The 18006-nt window shown below is 37.6% G+C and overlaps 1 protein-coding gene across 1 annotated transcript; it reads right to left on the reverse strand.

Moving 5' to 3' along the window:
• Positions 1-16922: 16922 nt before the first annotated feature.
• On the reverse strand, positions 16923-17516 carry LOC145771736 (SCAN domain-containing protein 3-like). Its single transcript, XM_082583465.1, has one exon. It carries the CDS (start codon positions 17514-17516, stop codon positions 16923-16925), a length of 594 nt encoding a protein of 197 aa, XP_082439591.1.
• Between the last annotated feature and the right edge of the window lie 490 nt (positions 17517-18006).

Genomic DNA, 18006 nt, shown 5'->3' on the forward strand with positions numbered 1-18006 from the left:
GTTCAGTATTTAAATACTGAACTTTGCTCAAATGAAAAATTGCTCAAATGATAAAAAGTAAAAGTCAAGAAATATCAGCGCTTTAGGAAAATTCCTTCTAACTTATATAAAATTTCAAAACTAGTGAAGGGCGGGACCATCAGGTCCGGCTGATAACAGGTCGAGTTAAATGTTTGAAGAGAAGGATTTGTTAACACCATCATACTGTATTATATATGTTTTATACGTTTTTACTGTCCCACGGGTCCTTCAACAAGACGTCCCACTGCTGACTGAACTCCATTTTGAAATATTTTTGCCTCTTAATCCAAAACTTGAAAAAAAAACTTTGCAGTTTTTGCTCAATGGGAGTGCAAGTTATAGGCTAAGAACTAACTCAATCTAAAACTACTTCATATAAAATTAGTGTTGAATCCAAAATACAAAAGAAATCTGATCACTCTTATTTACATCAACGGGTGAAAAAAAACTGTTTTTGATTTCATTTTCCAACTACAAAAAATTTTGCCATCAAACTACCCGTGCGCTAAACAATATCGACCAGTAGGCTACGTCGGTTCTACACGCAAAATTTCAGTCATTTACGTTTACCACGGTTCACGAAAATGGCTGAGTCCCACTGGTTACCGATCTAATCTACTTATGGGTAATTTCTAATTCAACTCGACTTACAAGGCTGCGATTTTTGACTTTTCCAGCGGCATTACCGCTCGACACGCGCCGTCGCTATTTAACAAACACCGTACCTTACGTGAAAAAAAACTGAGAGAGAACGTCAAGTCAGGTCGAGGAACAATCGGAAGGGGGGAGCATCACGTGATGTAATCATAAGAGGGCCGACTTACGTAAATTTTGTTGCGCCAGGTACTTCAAGGCATAGCCTAAAAGGCAGGCTTCATGCGAGAAATTCCCAAGGCGTCCGCGCCGCCATTTTGAACACTGCGTTGAAAATGCTTTACGAATCTTTTACGAAAATGCTTTAATAATCCGCACTCCGCAGCACGTTTCTCTAAAATTTTACATGAACCTTGTGTAGTACCGTATTGGATTTCTTTTTCAGGAATGTGCCGCACTAGTTGGCAGGCAGGCATCACGAAGGATTATAAGTATAGTTTTTGGCAATTGTGATATCGCATTTTTAATGCTGCTTTATTACGGATAATTTATAAGGAGGTGTATCCTAGGGACCCAACCATTATTCCGCCTGAATGACGTGGAAGAATGACCTGGTGACATTGATCGATCATGGGAAGTGGTTTCCTCAGACTGACAATTGATGACCAAGCCTTGATAGGTTTTATTCCTGGTAGTTTCACATATTTGTAGAGCCTTTTGACGCAGGGCCGGTTACCGTGATTGAAAGAGTGAAGTTTTTAGATTGTTGAAGTGTGGTTGCCCTAATTTTTTCCATTCATTATGACGTGCCACTGAATGGAGAGCAGTTCTTAGAATGCTCAAGTGCATACCCCGAGAGTCGAACCAGCGCCACTTGATTATAAAGCTTCTTTGTTCACGAAGTCACCAGCTAAACAACTGTTATTGAGGCAAACTTTCATTTCGTCTTTTGGGTGAATGGCCAGAAAGTTTATTTTTGATACAACACTAGCCTAAGGAAATATCGTACCGTAGTTCCAAGCAATCTCAAAAAGTTATATATCTTTTAATGATTTCAAAAACATAGCAAAGCATCAGCTTTGCAAAGTTATGATACTTGATAAGTGGGTCTTCATTTGGCTTAAGCTCTTACATTCAACAATGTCTATTGTGATGGTGTCCAGTTTCCACTGATTTTCATGATTACTATTTGTTGGAAAATCTCGCATACAATTTTATGAAGCTGACAATTAATTGTAAGCTACTAATCGAAGTATTAGTCTTGTTTGTGTTTTCTTTTTTGATTGTAACTGATTTGGTTAAATTGTTGATTAGTTTCATAACTCAAATTATTCTTTCCAGGGTGGCAACTGACTAGTTGACCGTATGGTCGTTTCGTTGTCTCCCTATCAATAACAAAACCTAAACATTGTATGTATTATTGTTTTATGTCACTTTTGTGTTTTGTTTTTTGATAAATAAACGATTGATTGATAGTTCAATAAAATTTGCAGATGGTAAGTGCAGAGTTATTGTACCGTACGGTAGATGGTACAAATATAACACTAGTGTACACAAAATTTGGTGCCTGAAGGTTTAGAATAGGTGGTCACCAGGGGGAAAATGCCTTTTCTAAATGTTTTAAATTAAAATTTCACACCTTTTTACAGCATCAGTTAACAAAGCTTTACAATTGATTTAGTGTTAAAAGATTCTCAGGAGCTGGTATACAAGTTCCCCCTCTGGTAACCCATGACAAAGAGGAATTGACTTGGATTGAAGTGTGTGAACAGTAAAGCAAAGGTAAAGTAGTTTCACCCTATATGTTTGGTTGAGCCCTGTCTTTGTCATTAGTTACCAAGGGGAGGGGGGGACTTTTATACCAGCTCCGATTCTCAGAATGCGCAATTTTAAAGATTGCCACCAAAAAATTAGCGCACTTATAGTTATAGCGGTGCTCAATATGTTCTACCGTAATTGTCCTAAGCATCCAGTTTTGTACATAAATAAAAGACGAGAAGCGCCTATATAAGTTCTAAACTCGACAACTTAATTCACCTTGATCCGTGGCGCGTATAATATTTCTCCGGTTGCTATTCCAGAGGGAATGAGTTCGATACTACCCGGAAGTGTTCCTTTTTTTTAACTAAATTTTGACCCAAAGTGCGTTTTTTTAGTCAATTTTTAATTTGAGTTTCCTACAGCCTTATTTTTTATGTCTTTTCAAATGTGAGTAATAAAGTTAGAGTTTTTTTAATTTGCTGGAATTTGAGATTTTCTCTGGGTACGGTAATTTTCCGTTTGACATAAGAGGATGTGACCGTGTTTGCCGAGCGACGCATTACATACCATTACCATTTTTTTTAAAAGAAGCATTGTATATAACTAACTTGTTGAGAGCAAAAATGTAATGCGTCGTTTGGCAAACGGGTCATTTTTATAATTCGAACGGGCATTGGAACCATGCAATTTTTTTATTGGCTTATTTTATTCCTCTCATTATGCTGAGAAAAATTACACCAATTTTATGAAAATTGGGTCAGCGGTTTTTGAGATATCACGTCATTTATATGATGTCACTAGGTGTCCTCGCGAACACAAGAGCAACACGTTTATGACCATAACTGTAGACCCACTGGTCCAATCTTAAAAATTTTTGTGTTTAACCCCATGTTTTCACTGGTGGGCTTTCCAATAACATTGTGTAAAATGAGCTACTGGCAGTAGTTTTCATGATAGACTAGTTTTGACTACCTTTAATCCGCGACCAAAATGACAATGATCTGAGTTTTTTAAAAAAAAATAAAAAAAATTATTATTAGAAAAAGGAAGGTTTGATGTGGGTTATATGCCATTTTTAGATAGTTACTACATCAACTTCGACTTTACAGCAGCAAAAAATTCATGTATTTCAAGTCTTCAGCAAAAATAGAATATACGATTATTAGGGTGATTCATAAATTGAATTTTTTTTTTAATTCAATGGGGCACCCTCTTATATTGTGTCAATACCTGAAAAAATAATCCTGTCAAATTTATCATAGGCGCCGACTTTTCAAAAAACCTTGGGGGGCGAGAAAAGTGATGACGTCATAACCATAACGCTATTTTACTCAATTAAAATAGCCTTTGATTAAGCTTACTGTCTTGTTTATACTGTATTGACACCTAGGTCGTAAACCGACTTTATTAGAACCGCTGCTTGAAACGATTAGTTTTACGCATACAGTACGCCTAGCCGTAAAAATTTGATTTTATTAGCTCAAAATTGTAAAACAAGCCGATTCATTTTCTTTTCGTGCGAGTGAATAACAACGATCAAGAAAATGAAGTTATCGAAATAAAATGCAAAAAATCATGATTTCAAGCAGAGTGGAAACCCGCTATCAGTTTACCTCGTTTTGCTAATTACTTAATACTTACCTGCAAAGCGGTAACAACGGCGAAGTGTTTTCTGTTTTGTTTTTTATCGAAAGTCTTTAAGTCTTCTATCGAGTACCGTATATACTCGAGCATAGGTCGAGATTTTCGCATTTTGCAAGTGATTTTCACCTCAAGAAGACAGGTTCGACTTATACACGGGACAAGCTGTTGTCTCCAGCTCGGCAGTTTTCAAAATTAACGCATTTTTGCTGCGGCAAAATCATTGCCGACATAGATTACGGATTGTGAAATGACGTCGGCCGAAGTAAAATTTTTGAATACGTTTATTTGCAAAGATTCAAACTTAATTTTAAATTTAATGATTCCTTGTCAATTCTAAACTTTATTCACTTGTTGAGCAATATACAAAGCTCACGAGACAAAACAGCAAAAAGAGCTGTTTTAAGAGATCATTTTTTTTTATTTTGCGCCTAGGATATAATCGTTCATATTACGTAACATTCCATGATCGTTGAAGTCGATGTCAAACCTTAGCGGCGCATAAAACAATGATGTCAGGTTAGCTAGGTGATAATAGCGGTAGGAGACGTCGTTAATGCAGACAATATCTGCGACCAAGACCATTAAACACCTTTTCTTATATCGGTTTTCTATTTAATTCTCACACATTGCGAACAAAACAATGCGTTCTGTCTTCTGTTGAATCATAATTGATCTTACAACGGGAAGATCTTGTTGAAAATAGGTCGTCTAATTTAGCTGGTTTACTTAATATTGCCATGAATAGTTACGTGACTATTCCAGCAGCGTAAGTTACTCTACGCTCTACTTTGAAATTCCCATTCCGTATGATTTTTCCAAGCTGTATTCACGTAATTGTTTGTTGTGTCATAGTTTCAACTCGATAAAGTTTGCTAAAATCGATTTTATGTTTGAAGTCACAAAACATATAAGGGACGTTGGGATTACTTGTGAAATGAGAATAAACATTCAACCTCGCATTCGCTACCACGCGCTTTGACTTTGAAGTTGCTCCTCACGCGCGGGAAGATAATCAGTGTGTGACTGTGAGCATGCCTGCCGTGCGCATCTCAGTAGTACTTCACGTTCTAGAGAAAGCCATGCGATCAGCTGCTGTTTTTCGCTTTTGGCATTCTTTAAGTTCGTTGTACGGAATGGCCCGTTTCGGCGAGTCCGATTCGACGAGTCCGATTCGACTAGTCCGATTCGGCGAGTTCCCTATTCGGCGAGAGCCTTTTTCGGCGAGTGCCCTATTCGGCGAGTTTTTGAAATTTTTAAAAGGAAATTATCGGGTACCGTAGCCTAATTACAATTGCCGTTTTTACATAGTTTTAACGTCGCTAAACGTTGAAATCGTGCAGAAAGGAATAAAAATAAAATGTTTGAACTATTACATTAAAATTCGTCATGTCAGTTCAGTTGTTTTTATTTTTGACCATCATATCAAAAACAATACACGTCGACATAGCAAAGGTGTAGAAAAAGGTAGAATCATGCTTATGTGTATAAGTTAGTACTTTTGAATAGTTAAAATGATTAGTTTGGATCAACAAATGAGAACCCATTGTAGTAACAGAATGAAAAGGCTAACCAAATGTGTGGCCTATCGTTTTAACGTCGCTAAACGTTGAAATCCTGTAGAAAAGAGAATTTTGCTGACTAGGATACGTTGAAACTGAAAAACATTCACAGAAGCCCTACGATACGTTGCATTTTTAAGATAATGTATTCAGACGTTGAATCAATGTACAAATGAAATGTTATGCTAAATGGGTTCTTGGAACAATTCGAAGGGCGTCTGTGAATGTTTCTCAGCTTCAACGTATCCTAGTCAGCAAAGTTCTCTTTTCTACACGATTTCAACATTTAGCGACGTTAAAACGATGTAAAAACGGACATTTTTGCTGGTTGGGATAACTGGGCTACGGTACCCGATAATTTCTTTTAAATCCAAGCTGTAGGCCACACATTTGTTGATCCAAACTAATCATTTTAACTATTCAAAAGTGCTAACTTACAGACATATATAAACATGATTTATTTTATTTTTTTTTGTAACATTTTCTTTGTTTTATTTTCCCTTCATATCTTAAATTTTTCTGAAGGTGTTGCGACCGTGCCAAATTTCTTTCCATAGGCGCCGACTTTTCAAAAAACCTTGGGGGGCGAGAAAGGTGATAACGTCATAACCATAGCGCTATTTTACTCCATTAAAATAGTCTTTGATTAAGCTTAGTGTCGTGTTTATATTGACAAATAGGTCGCAAACCGAATTTATTAGAAGCGCTGCTTGAAAGGATTAGTTTTACGCACGCAGTAAGCCTAGTCGTAAAAATTTTGATATTGTTAGCTCATAATTGGAACTGTTGGAAAACAAGCCGGTTCATTTCCTTTTCGTGCGAGTGAACAACAACGATCAAGACAGTGAAGTTATCGAAAAAAAAACGCAAAAAATCAAGATCTCAAGCAGAGTGAAAACCCGGTATCAGTTTTATTAACCTCGTTTCGCTAATTACTTACTTTCAAAGCGTTGACAACGGCGAAGTGTTTTCTCTTCTGTTTTTTATCGAAAGTCTTTATAGTCTTTTATTGAATACAGTAGGCTATACTCGAGTAAAGGTCGAGATGTTCGCAAGTGATTTTCACCTCAAAAAGACAAGTTCAACTAACACGGGACAAGCTGTTGTCTCCAGCTCAGCAATTTTCAAAATGAACGCACTAAAAATCATTGTCGACGTAGATTACGGATTGTGAAATCGCGTCGGCTTAACCCTTTGCTTTTCAACGTTTTTTTGGAAGTTAACTGCTCAAGGGGGGGCCGTTTTTGGATCAAATTCAATCAGCTGTTACGTGTTATCCGCTGATGCTATTTGAACAGAAGTTGCACTGGTGTGAAAGCAAATCATTTGTATATAAGTTTGAAAAGTCATTATTTTAAAATTTTATATGTTAAACTTGATATTTCAATTTTTGCAAAGGTACCCAAAAACGACAATTTTGATTTAACTTGCCGCTATTTAATTACCGTGCTAATCCGATTTCATGCAAACTTCTGAATAACAAAGAGCTCGATCGAACGCACGAAGTGTGTGTGCGGTGTGCCGAATCATTGCATTGATTAGAATTTACGACTTGCGAGCAAATCTTATTGTAAGCTACTCACTGATTCTAAAATAGTTACAATCAAAGTAACATTGTTACACGAATTTGAAAAAAAAACAAAACTGCGTTTGTTGTCTTACATTTTTATCCTAAACTAATGCATTCCCAAACTCATGGCTAGCTTCTAGTTTTATGGAACCAAATTTCTCATAAGTAACACCTTAGCCTGCTTGAATAGCTGTTTACATCTTCGTTTGTGTATTTAGGTCTACAATTGAGTTTGTAGTATGAATATTTTTAGTAGAGAGAAGACAGTTGAACAAGTTGTTGAAATTATCTGAAATTTCTAAGTTCAAATTAGGTGCTTTTGAAATTGTGGATTTGTGTCAAGTCGCATCACAAATATCATGCAGGCCACATCATAAGTCATTTCGCTTACGGGTGTTTATAAACATGACTCATAAATTACATCCACAAAAAATACAGCATTTATATCAACAAAGCTAAGTTCGAAGCTCACTTTTTATTGAAGATTGTGTCAATCAATTCGAAATAATGCAACAGCGAATTGCCGCCAGCGTCGAAATAATGCAACAGCGAATTGAGGAACGTGCGTAAACAAAGGAAATGTGAAATAACCCACAGTCAGCAAATCTACATAAATTTAACGTTTACAAATGTTGAATCAATGTAAAAGGACTGGATTGCTGACTGGGTCCTTATTGTTTGAAGCACTAAAAATACGCGTAATATCGACAACATCAGCAAGGCAGTGATTATGTTTCTGGCCAAAAAAAAAAAAATAACTTTTGACTTCAAAGATAAAAATGATTATAACGAAGCTTCAAAGTTTGTCGTAAAACATTTTACAGAGATACAATAAACATAATCATTTTGTGCCAGATTGTGAGAAGACTTCCTAGATTCTTTCCAACCATTTGCATGATTGCAAATTATTTTCTATAACTCTATATTGCTAAAAAATGGCTTCTTTGTTGAAACAACGTGGCTACAATTCTATAAGAAATTCTTAGGCCTACTACATTGAAGTAATGAAATTTTTTTTGTGATTTTGCTGATGACGTTTTACAATATCCGAGAAGTAAAAAATAATAATGATGAATTATTTTATAAAACCGTGGTTTGCAAGTGCTTCACAAAAAATTGTTGAGGGAAAATTTACTATTAGACGTAAAACGTTTGTAAAAGAAAATTGTCGGTTTACGTATTTATAATGTTTATTGCGCTGTTATCGAATTATAAACTGCCTGTATTGTCTACCTTTGTGGTTGCCGGCCAGCTTAGAGCAGCATGCAAACCATGCGTTTTTGGTATTTGCATCGTGTTATGATTCTCGAAAATCTCCCACAAGGTCTTTATTTTTATCGTGATATTTTTGTGCCTTGTCTGTCCTGAACTTGAAGTCATTGTGCAGCACAATCCACACCGGTTTTTAGACTCAGTCTTCATTGAAAATCTTTTGTGTGGTGCATCATTTCAAGTAGTGTCTTCCCCTAAACTGTTACACAAATCGCCCAGAACCAGAACCATCGTGTTATCTTACAGCAGTTGAGAGCCCGTTATTGTATGTGTGGAATTATTACTGTAGATGTCTGACTAAATTCATGCCAAAGTTGAGCAAATTCTGCTTTCGGGATCCTTGCCGTTATTTACGGTATTTTTTGTTGATAAGTTTGGGCAGCATTTTTCCAAGATAAATGAAGACATCGGTATTGTTCGTCACTTAGATTTAGTTTTCTCAGCATTGTTTATTCATTCTTTGATCCACTAGTTTGTCCCACTTTTGGTATAATCGGATCGTTTATAGCCTAAATGGCGGGTCTTCACAATAGCCGGCCTCTTATACATTGGCGCAACGTATTCAGATGTTGAATCAATGATGAAGAAAGCTGATTTGTTGTTTGTCTTATGTGACGCCTAACTTTATGCCTCGTCTACAGTACAAAATATTTTGTAATGTACATTGTGTACATTGTACATTTTGTTTGTAGGCCTACATTACAAAATATTTTGTAATGTAGATGAAGCATTATCATCTTTATTTTGCGCTCTTTGGAACAAAACACAGTGCACTGTGAAACAAAAATACAGGACATAACAACAAGTAGGCGACATAAATCAGTGAAGGGACGCCATCGAGTTAGCTGCTACGTGTAAATGAAGCCTATCTCATAATTTTGAGTATCTCACAATTACTGTTTGCAAAAACGCTATTTCTCCGGCTTCTCCCAAAAGCATTTGCAGTGATACATTTCCTCAATTGCAAGTTTTGTCAATGAGAGCATTTCCATAGAACGTTTATTTCGAAACCAAGTTTTCGTGTCTTTATCCAAGAGAAGATTTCTTATTGTAACGTTTTTTATTCGTCAATGAATATTATCTGCTTGAAACAACTGTTTTGAATAGTTTGTGGCCTCCATAGTCTACTATTTTGATCGTGGATTGCTATTCTTCTTTGTAGAGCTGATAACGCAAAAAACGTTTGCTATTATTGTTTCTAATTAACAGCTTTGCGATCACTGGCTTTTCTTTGTAGCATAAGAAATAACGCGCTTTGTATTATTGAGGTCAAACCAAACAAAAGAAAGCAAGAGAATGCTTCTCTCTGCTCGCGCATATCGATGCACGAAGCAATTATGAGCTTATGGCTTGTCATCGCAATGTAATCCATTTCACGCTTTGCTGGAAGTTAGCTAGAAATAGCAAAAATTCACCAAAATCTTGAATTTACAAGAAAACTACACAACTTTTAGCATCAAATTTAATATCATCAGATCCGCCTGGCAATTTTAGGAAAAGTCAAGAAAAACCAAGTGCATGGCGTTACTGTGCTTCAAATAATTAAAGGAAATATGAGGGGGGGGCCAAATCCGGCCTCCCTTTGAGGAGCAAAGTGTTAAGTGAAAGTTTTGAATACGTTTATTTGCAGTGATTCAAACTTAATTTTCAAATTCAATGATTTCTTGTCAATTCTAAACTTTATGCACTTGTTGAGCAATATGCAAAGCTCACGAGACAAAACAGAAAGAGGAGACCATTTTTTTATTTTTGCGTGTAGGATATAATCGTTCTTATTATTACGTAACATTCCATGATCGTTAAAGTCGATGTCAAACCTTAGCGGCCGCATAAAACAATGATGTCAGGTTAGCTAGGTGATAATAGCGGTAAGAGACGTCGTTAATGCAGGCAATATCTGCGACCAAGATCATTAAACACCTTTTCTTTTTTCGGTTTTCAATTTAATTCTCACACATTGCAAAAACAATGCGTTCTGTTGAATCACAATTGATCTCACAGCGGGAAGACCTCGTTGAAAATAGCGCGTCTAATTTAGCTGGTTTACTTAATATTGCAGTGAATAGTTACGTGACTATTCCAGCAGTACTCTACCATCTACTTTGAAATTTCCATACCGTATGAGATAGCCATGCGAGCTGCTGTTTTGCTGGCAAGAGCAACGTAGGCTTTTCTTGCTTTCGGCATTCTTTAAGTCCGTTTAAATTATCTAAATCTCCTTCGCGAAGTGTTTTATATTTGAAACACCACTTGTCATCACCATTTTTGTTGCCCCTCAACCATAAATTTACGGGGGGCGCCGGCCCCCCCTGAAGTCGGCGCGTATGTTTCTTTCAACTCAATAACTTACTTCGGTCACAAGCACGTTTTAACGTTCGCGTTTTGTCGCTTCTACCTTTTTTACACCTTTGCTATGTTGACGTGTATTGTTTTTCATATGATGGTCAGAAATAAAAACAACTGAACTGACATGACGAATTTTAATTTAATAGTTCAAATATTTTGTTTTTATTCCTTTCTGCACAATTTCAACGTTTAGCGACGTTAAAACTATGTAAAAACGGCAATTATAATTAGGCCACGGTACCCGATAATTTCCTTTCAAAAATTTTAAAAACTCGCCGAATAGGGCACTCGCCGAAAAAGGCTCTCGCCGAATAGGGAACTCGCCGAATCGGACTAGTCGAATCGGACTCGCCGAATCGGACTCGCCGAATAGTAGCAGACCCTTCGTTGTAATAGCCATTTTCGTTGCCCTTCAACCATAAATTTACGGGGGGCGCCGCCCCCCGGCCCCCCCGGAAGTCGGCGCGTATGAAATTTATGGGTCTGCTACTATTCGGCGAGTCCGATTCGGCGAGTCCGATTCGACTAGTCCGATTCGGCGAGTTCCCTATTCGGCGAGAGCCTTTTTCGGCGAGTGCCCTATTCGGCGAGTTTTTGAAATTTGTTAAAGGAAATTATCGGATGCCGTAGCCTAATTACAATTGCCGTTTTTACATCGTTTTAACGTCGCTAAACGTTGAAATCGTGCAGAAAGGAATAAAAATAAAATGTTTAAACTATTAAATTACAATTCGTCATGTCAGTTCAGTTGTTTTTATTTCTGACCATCATATGAAAAACAATACACGTCAACATAGCAAAGGTGTAGAAAAAGGTAGAAGCGACAAAACACGAACGTTGAAACGTGCTTGTGACCGAAGTAAGTTATTGAGTTGAAAGAAACATACGCGCCGACTTCCGGGGGCCGGCGCCCCCGTAAATTTATGGTTGAAGGGCAACAAAAATGGTGATGACAAGTGGTGTTTCAAAGATAAAACACTTCGTGAAAGAGATTTAGATAATTTAAACGGACTTAAAGAATGCCGAAAGCAAGAAAAGCCTACGTTGCTCTTGCCCGCAAAACAGCAGCTGATCGCATGGCTTTCTCATACGGTATGGAAATTTCAAAGTAGATCGTAGAATACCTTACGCTGCTGGAATAGTCACGTAACTATTCACGGCAATATTAAGTAAACCAGCTAAATTAGACGCGGTATTTTCAACGAGGTCTCCCGCTGTGAGATCAATTATGATTCAACAGAACGCATTGTTTTGTTCGCAATGTGTGAGAATTAAATCGAAAACCGATAAAAGAAAAGGTGTTTAATGGTCTTGGTCGCAAATATTGCCTGCAATAACGACGTCTCTTACCGCTATTATCACCTAGCCAACCTGACATCATTGTTTTATGCGGCCGCTAAGGTTTGACGTCGACTTCAACGATCATGGAATGTTACGTTATAATAAGAACGATTATATCCTACACGCAAAAATAAAAAAATTATCTCCTCTTTCTGTTTTGTCTCGTGAGCTTTGCATATTGCTCAACAAGTGCATAAAGTTTAGAATTGACAAGAAATCATTGAATTTGAAAATTAAGTTTGAATCACTGCAAATAAACGTATTCAAAAGTTTTACTTAGGCCGACGCGATTTCACACTCCGTAATCTACGTCGACAATGATTTTTAGTGCGTTCATTTTGAAAATTGCCGAGCTGGAGACAACAGCTTGTCCCGTGTTAGTTGAACTTGTCTTTTTGAGGTGAAAATCACTTGCGAACATCTCGACCTTTACTCGAGTATAGCCTACTGTATTCAATAAAAGACTATAAAGACTTTCGATAAAAAACAGAAGAGAAAACACTTCGCCGTTGTCAACGCTTTGAAAGTAATTAGCGAAACGAGGTTAATAAAACTGATAGCGGGTTTTCACTCTGCTTGAGATCATGATTTTTTGCGTTTTATTTCGATAACTTCACTGTCTTGATCGTTGTTATTCACTCGCATGAATGGGAAATGAATCGGCTTGTTTTCCAACTGTTCCAATTATGAGCTAACAATATCAAAATTTTTACGACTAGGCATACTGCATGCATAAAACTAATCCTTTCAAGCAGCGCTTCTAATAAATTCGGTTTGCGACCTATTTGTTAATATAAACAAGACACTAAGCTTAATCAAAGACTATTTTAATTGAGTAAAATAGCGTTGTGGTTATGACGTCATCACCTTTCTCGCCCCCCAAGGTTTTTTGAAAAGTCGGCGCCTATGGAAAGAAATTTGGCACGGTCGCAACACCTTCAGAAAAATTTAAGATATGAAGGGAAAATAAAATAAAGAAAATGTTACAACAAAAAAAAAAATTGTTTATGTCTATAAGTTAGTACTTTTGAATAGTTAAAATGATTAGTTTGGATCAACAAATGTGTGGCCTACAGCTTGGATTGAAAGGAAATTATCGGGTACCGTAGCCTAGTTATCCCGACCAGCAAAAATTTGTTCCAAGAACACAGTTCATTTTTACTTTGTAGTAACAGAATGAAAAGGCTAACCAAATGTGTGGCCTATCGTGTTAACGTCGCTAAACGTTGAAATCGTGTAGAAAAGGGAGCTTTTGCTGACTAGGATACTTTGAAACTGAGAAACATTCACAGAAGCCTTTCGATTTGTTCCAAGAACCCAGTTAGCCTAACAGTTCATTTTTACATTGTAGTAACAGAATAAAAAGGCTAACCAAATGTGTGGCCTACTGTAGGCCGCCTACAGCTTGGATTGAAAGGAAATTATCGGGTGCCGTAGCCCAGTTATCCCGACTAGCAAAAATTGCCGTTTTTACATCGTTTTAACGTCGCTAAATGTTGAAATCGTGTAGAAAAGAGAACTTTGCTGACTAGGATACGTTGAAGCTGAGAAACATTCACAGAAGCCTTTCGAATTGTTCCAAGAACCCATTTAGCATAACATTTCATTTGTACATTGATTCAACGTCTGAATACATTATCTTAAAAATGCAACGTATCGTAGGGCTTCTGTGAATGTTTTTCAGTTTCAACGTATCCTAGTCAGCAAAGTTCTCTTTTCTACACGATTTCAACGTTTAGCGACGTTAAAACGATAGGCCACACATTTGGTTAGCCTTTTTATTCTGTTACTACAATGTAAAAATGAACTGTTAGGCTAACTGGGTTCTTGGAACAAATTTTTGCTGGTCGGGATAACTAGGCTACGGTACCCGATAATTTCCTTTCAATCTAAGCTGTAGGTCACACATTTGTTGATCCAAACTAATCATTTTAACTATTCAAAAGTACTAACTTATATCATAGACATAAACATGATTTTTTTTGTAACATTTTCTTTGTTTTATTTTCCCTTCATATCTTAAATTTTTCTGAAGGTGTTGCGACCGTGCCAAATTTCTTTCAACTCAATAACTTACTTCGGTCACAAGCACGTTTTAACTTCGCGTTTTGTCGCTTCTACCTTTTTCTCGACCTTTGCTATGTTGACGTGTATTGTTTTTGATATGATGGTCAAAAATAAAAATAACTGAACTGACATGACGAATTTTAATTTAATAGTTCAAACATTTATTTTTATTCCTTTCTGCACGATTTCAACGTTTAGCGATGTTAAAACGATGTAAAAACGGCAATTGTAATTAGGCTATGGTACCCGATAATTTCATTTTAAAAATTTCAAAAACTCGCCGAATAGGGTACTCGCCGAAAAAGGCTCTCGCCGAATAGGGAACTCGCCGAATCGGACTAGTCGAATCGGACTCGCCGAATCGGACTCGCCGAAACAGGCCATTCCGGAAATTTATAGAGCAATCTAAAGCATTTTTAATGTTGCTACCGACTTTGAAAGCTGCACATAATACCATACATATTATATATGGGTCATTCCATGTCAACTCAACAGGGTGTGCAAGCTCGATCCTCTTAGATTTTCTTGAAATTCACACTAAAGTTTCATATTGATGTGTAATGAACACAAAACAAATTTCAGCTCATTATCTCAAGACGTTTAGAAATTAAAGCCCTTCAAAGTCACTAAGGTCCCTCAAAATGCGTTCGTATGTACATTTTCCTCCATGTTTGGGTCTTCATAACTTTTAATCTGAAGCATTTACAATGCTGAAATTTGGTATTCTGATTAAGAAGCAGCCCTAGTTTTCATATCTACCACCAAAATTGCTAATTTCAAATTAGTTTTAGATATAGAACCTTTCAAAAATTGAAGTTTTTTGGATTTGAAAAAAAATTATCAATTTTTGATGTTCGCTATCGCCCAAACCAATAGTCACAGAACTACCATTTTGCATATCATTAATCTATACTAGTTGGTAATTAACCCCCATGAGACTGACACCAAACAAATGTGAAATTATTGAAGTTTGGAGGGTGTAAAGATGGTTCGGGCTTCATCTTTGCACCCCCCAAACTTCAATAATTTCACATTGTGTATTTGTAGTGTAGTGTACGTTCTAGTTGGAGATTCTTAAGATTCTGAAACTTAAATAACAACAAGATAGGAGAGTGAACAGCATGAGTCATGAATCGAGTTTTGTACGCACTACTGCACAGTTCTACAATTAGCATGAAACCAATTTAAAAAAACGTCAAATAAGCACTAAATTTTCACCAGTCAAACGAGATCTCAATTTGGTGGCAGTTAAACCTGCACTTGAAAAACATCTCTCTGAAGAAGCAGATGTAGCAGGTACACAAAAATATTTTGAAACTAACTGACAGAAACAAGAAAATTGGTTTTTGTTTTGCTTTCCATCAAACAAGGGCGTTTTGAAGAGATGTAGTGGATGCTTTCAACAACGTGAGATAGGTATCTATTTCTGAAACAGGGGAAGCCAAATTTGCTGATTCATCTTCACTACTGCAAGTAGCATCTTCAATCCCACAGCTCAACAAGTCGTTCATGTCACTGTACTGGCATACCGGTAGTACAGGCCGGGGGCCAGGGAGGGGCTCGCCCCCCTAAAAAAAATTTGCTTCCCTGGCAAAATCCCAACATTCTCGAGCAACAGCTACAATTATAATGATTTTGCCCATTCACATTTTTTCGGCCCCCCCCCTAAAAAAAATTTGCCCCCCCTTGCTCTGCGGTAGTACAGTAAAAGCTAAGACAAAGCCAACTACCTGTACGTAGTTCTGCGGGGAGGGTCGCTAATTCGCACACCCTGTGGTCGACGTTGCCTTGCATTTTTTTTTTTTTTTTTTCGCGCAACGCTCAGAGTTCAAGATGGATACCACTACATCTTGCAGGTTTACAAACTTTTCATATAGAATGGATTTGTTTCCTGTCTCATCATTAGTGCGTCCGCTCCGGGAGCCGTCCACACACCCAAACACTCAGCAGGCACACCATACTTACATGGATTGCATACAAGAGTGGGAGCTCACGATGTTGGGTGGCTCAGTGAAGGCAAGGACCCTTGTATTCTACCAGAAACAACTTAGGTTTGTGGTACCGAAATAGAGAAAAATCCTGAAAGCGGATTAAGCTGTTTCGTGCCACACTTCCGCAAGACTGTTAGGACTACAAAGCGCTTGACAAGAAAGATCTCTTTATTGCGAACAATGAAACTCGTACGTTTTTTCGACGCCGCATCGCACTGAATCGATAAACAATTCTACTTTCGCTGCAGCGAATTCGTTGCGATCAAACGGACTAGTACGAAGTAGATCGTTAAAGCGGTTTCAATTATCCGATTTCATATGCATTTTGAAACCGGTTAGACTCTACAACCGGTTATTCTATATTCGGTATTCTATTTTGCCCATCCCTAGGTTAAACACAAATTGTTTTAAGATTGGACCAGTGGGTCTAGAGCAGTGGTCTTCAACCTTTTTACAAAATCGCCCCTTTGTTGAAAGTGCCCCTTTCACCCCTTTGCGAACCGCGGAGACAAGGCAGTTTAGTTTCACTGCAATGATTTGAGTTCCGCTTCCTGTGAAAACCATTCGCAGCAGCTCACAGAATAAACACGCAAGAATATCGTGCGTTTGTAAATTTTCGCCTGGAATTAACGCGAAGCGCTGCAGCGATACCTTCATGTTGCTAAAAATTTACATACAAAACTTCAAATATCCCAACAATATAAATAAGCAAAAGCAAGCACATTTTATTGAAATACAACAGCTCGTGGAAGCTAATTAATGCGACCCTTGCGCCTGGTGCTTATTTGCAAGACTAGTAATAGCTGGGTGCAAGGCAGTCAGCTTAAGTCGAATTGCATTTCCTCCAGTCTTGTTTATGTCAAGTTGGTTTCGGTATTTATTTCTCATGTGCAATACTTCACTAAAACCTTGTTCAACAATGTATGTCGAAGGAAAAGCCAATAAATACAACTTCACTTTTGCCCATAGTTCCGGAAATCGATCATTGCACTTGATCCAGAAATCTGCCCATCCATGTGCGAAAAAAATTGCTCGAGCTTCTTCGTCACTTTGCAAGTCGATAAGTAGTTCCTGCATGGCAGAATCACATTCGTTGACTGAGATGTTTGCAGTAAATGGTTCTACCAGCCATGGAAAAACTTCAAGATCAAGCAGATCTTTAAATCGAGCGTACATGTCTTTTTGAACAGCTTTCAGGTGTTCAATGCAAATGAGCAAATGATTGTCTGTGACATCAACCAATACTTTTGACACTTTGACAGTCGAGGAAAGTGATGGAATTCTCTTCTGTTCAGGGTTTGTTGGTAAAGCTCCAGCTTGCTCATTAGGCCACGTATTATTGTTTTGCATTGAACCAACGTCGCATTTCTACCTTGGAATTTGTTGATTGCGCTGTTAATTTTCTCATAAAAATCTGCTAAATAACTGACATCTTGGTGGCAGGTAATTAACTAATTACATCTTTAGCAAGATCAGATTCTTCACCAAGAAACTCCACTACACTTTTGTAAAGTTCGCAGTACCTTGAAAGAGATTCGCCTTTCGACAACCAACGAATTTCTGTATGAAGCAGAAGACGCTCGAATTCCTCATCGTTCTCTTTGCACAGCTGTCGAAACAATCGGTTGTTTTTGGCATTAGCGCAGGCACACACGCATTTGCATTGCAACAAACGACTCAAACCTGAGTCGAACAAACCAAAAAGTAGTTTAAGGATCCAGAACGATCTTGATCGATAATTGCGCTCGGCCTTACCAATCGCCCCCCTAAACAGTAAAATCGCCCCCCAATTTCAAAAATTGTACAAATCGCCCCCGCAATGGCCAAAATCGCCCCCCCT

This window comes from Aplidium turbinatum, chromosome 6, assembly GCF_918807975.1.
Source record: "Aplidium turbinatum chromosome 6, kaAplTurb1.1, whole genome shotgun sequence".
Taxonomy (NCBI): Eukaryota; Metazoa; Chordata; class Ascidiacea; order Aplousobranchia; family Polyclinidae; genus Aplidium; species Aplidium turbinatum.

Excerpts from the sequence above, each read along its gene's own strand:
- LOC145771736 (XM_082583465.1), bottom strand. The coding sequence starts at position 17,516 with ATGCAAAACAATAATACGTGGCCTAATGAGCAAGCTGGAGCTTTACCA.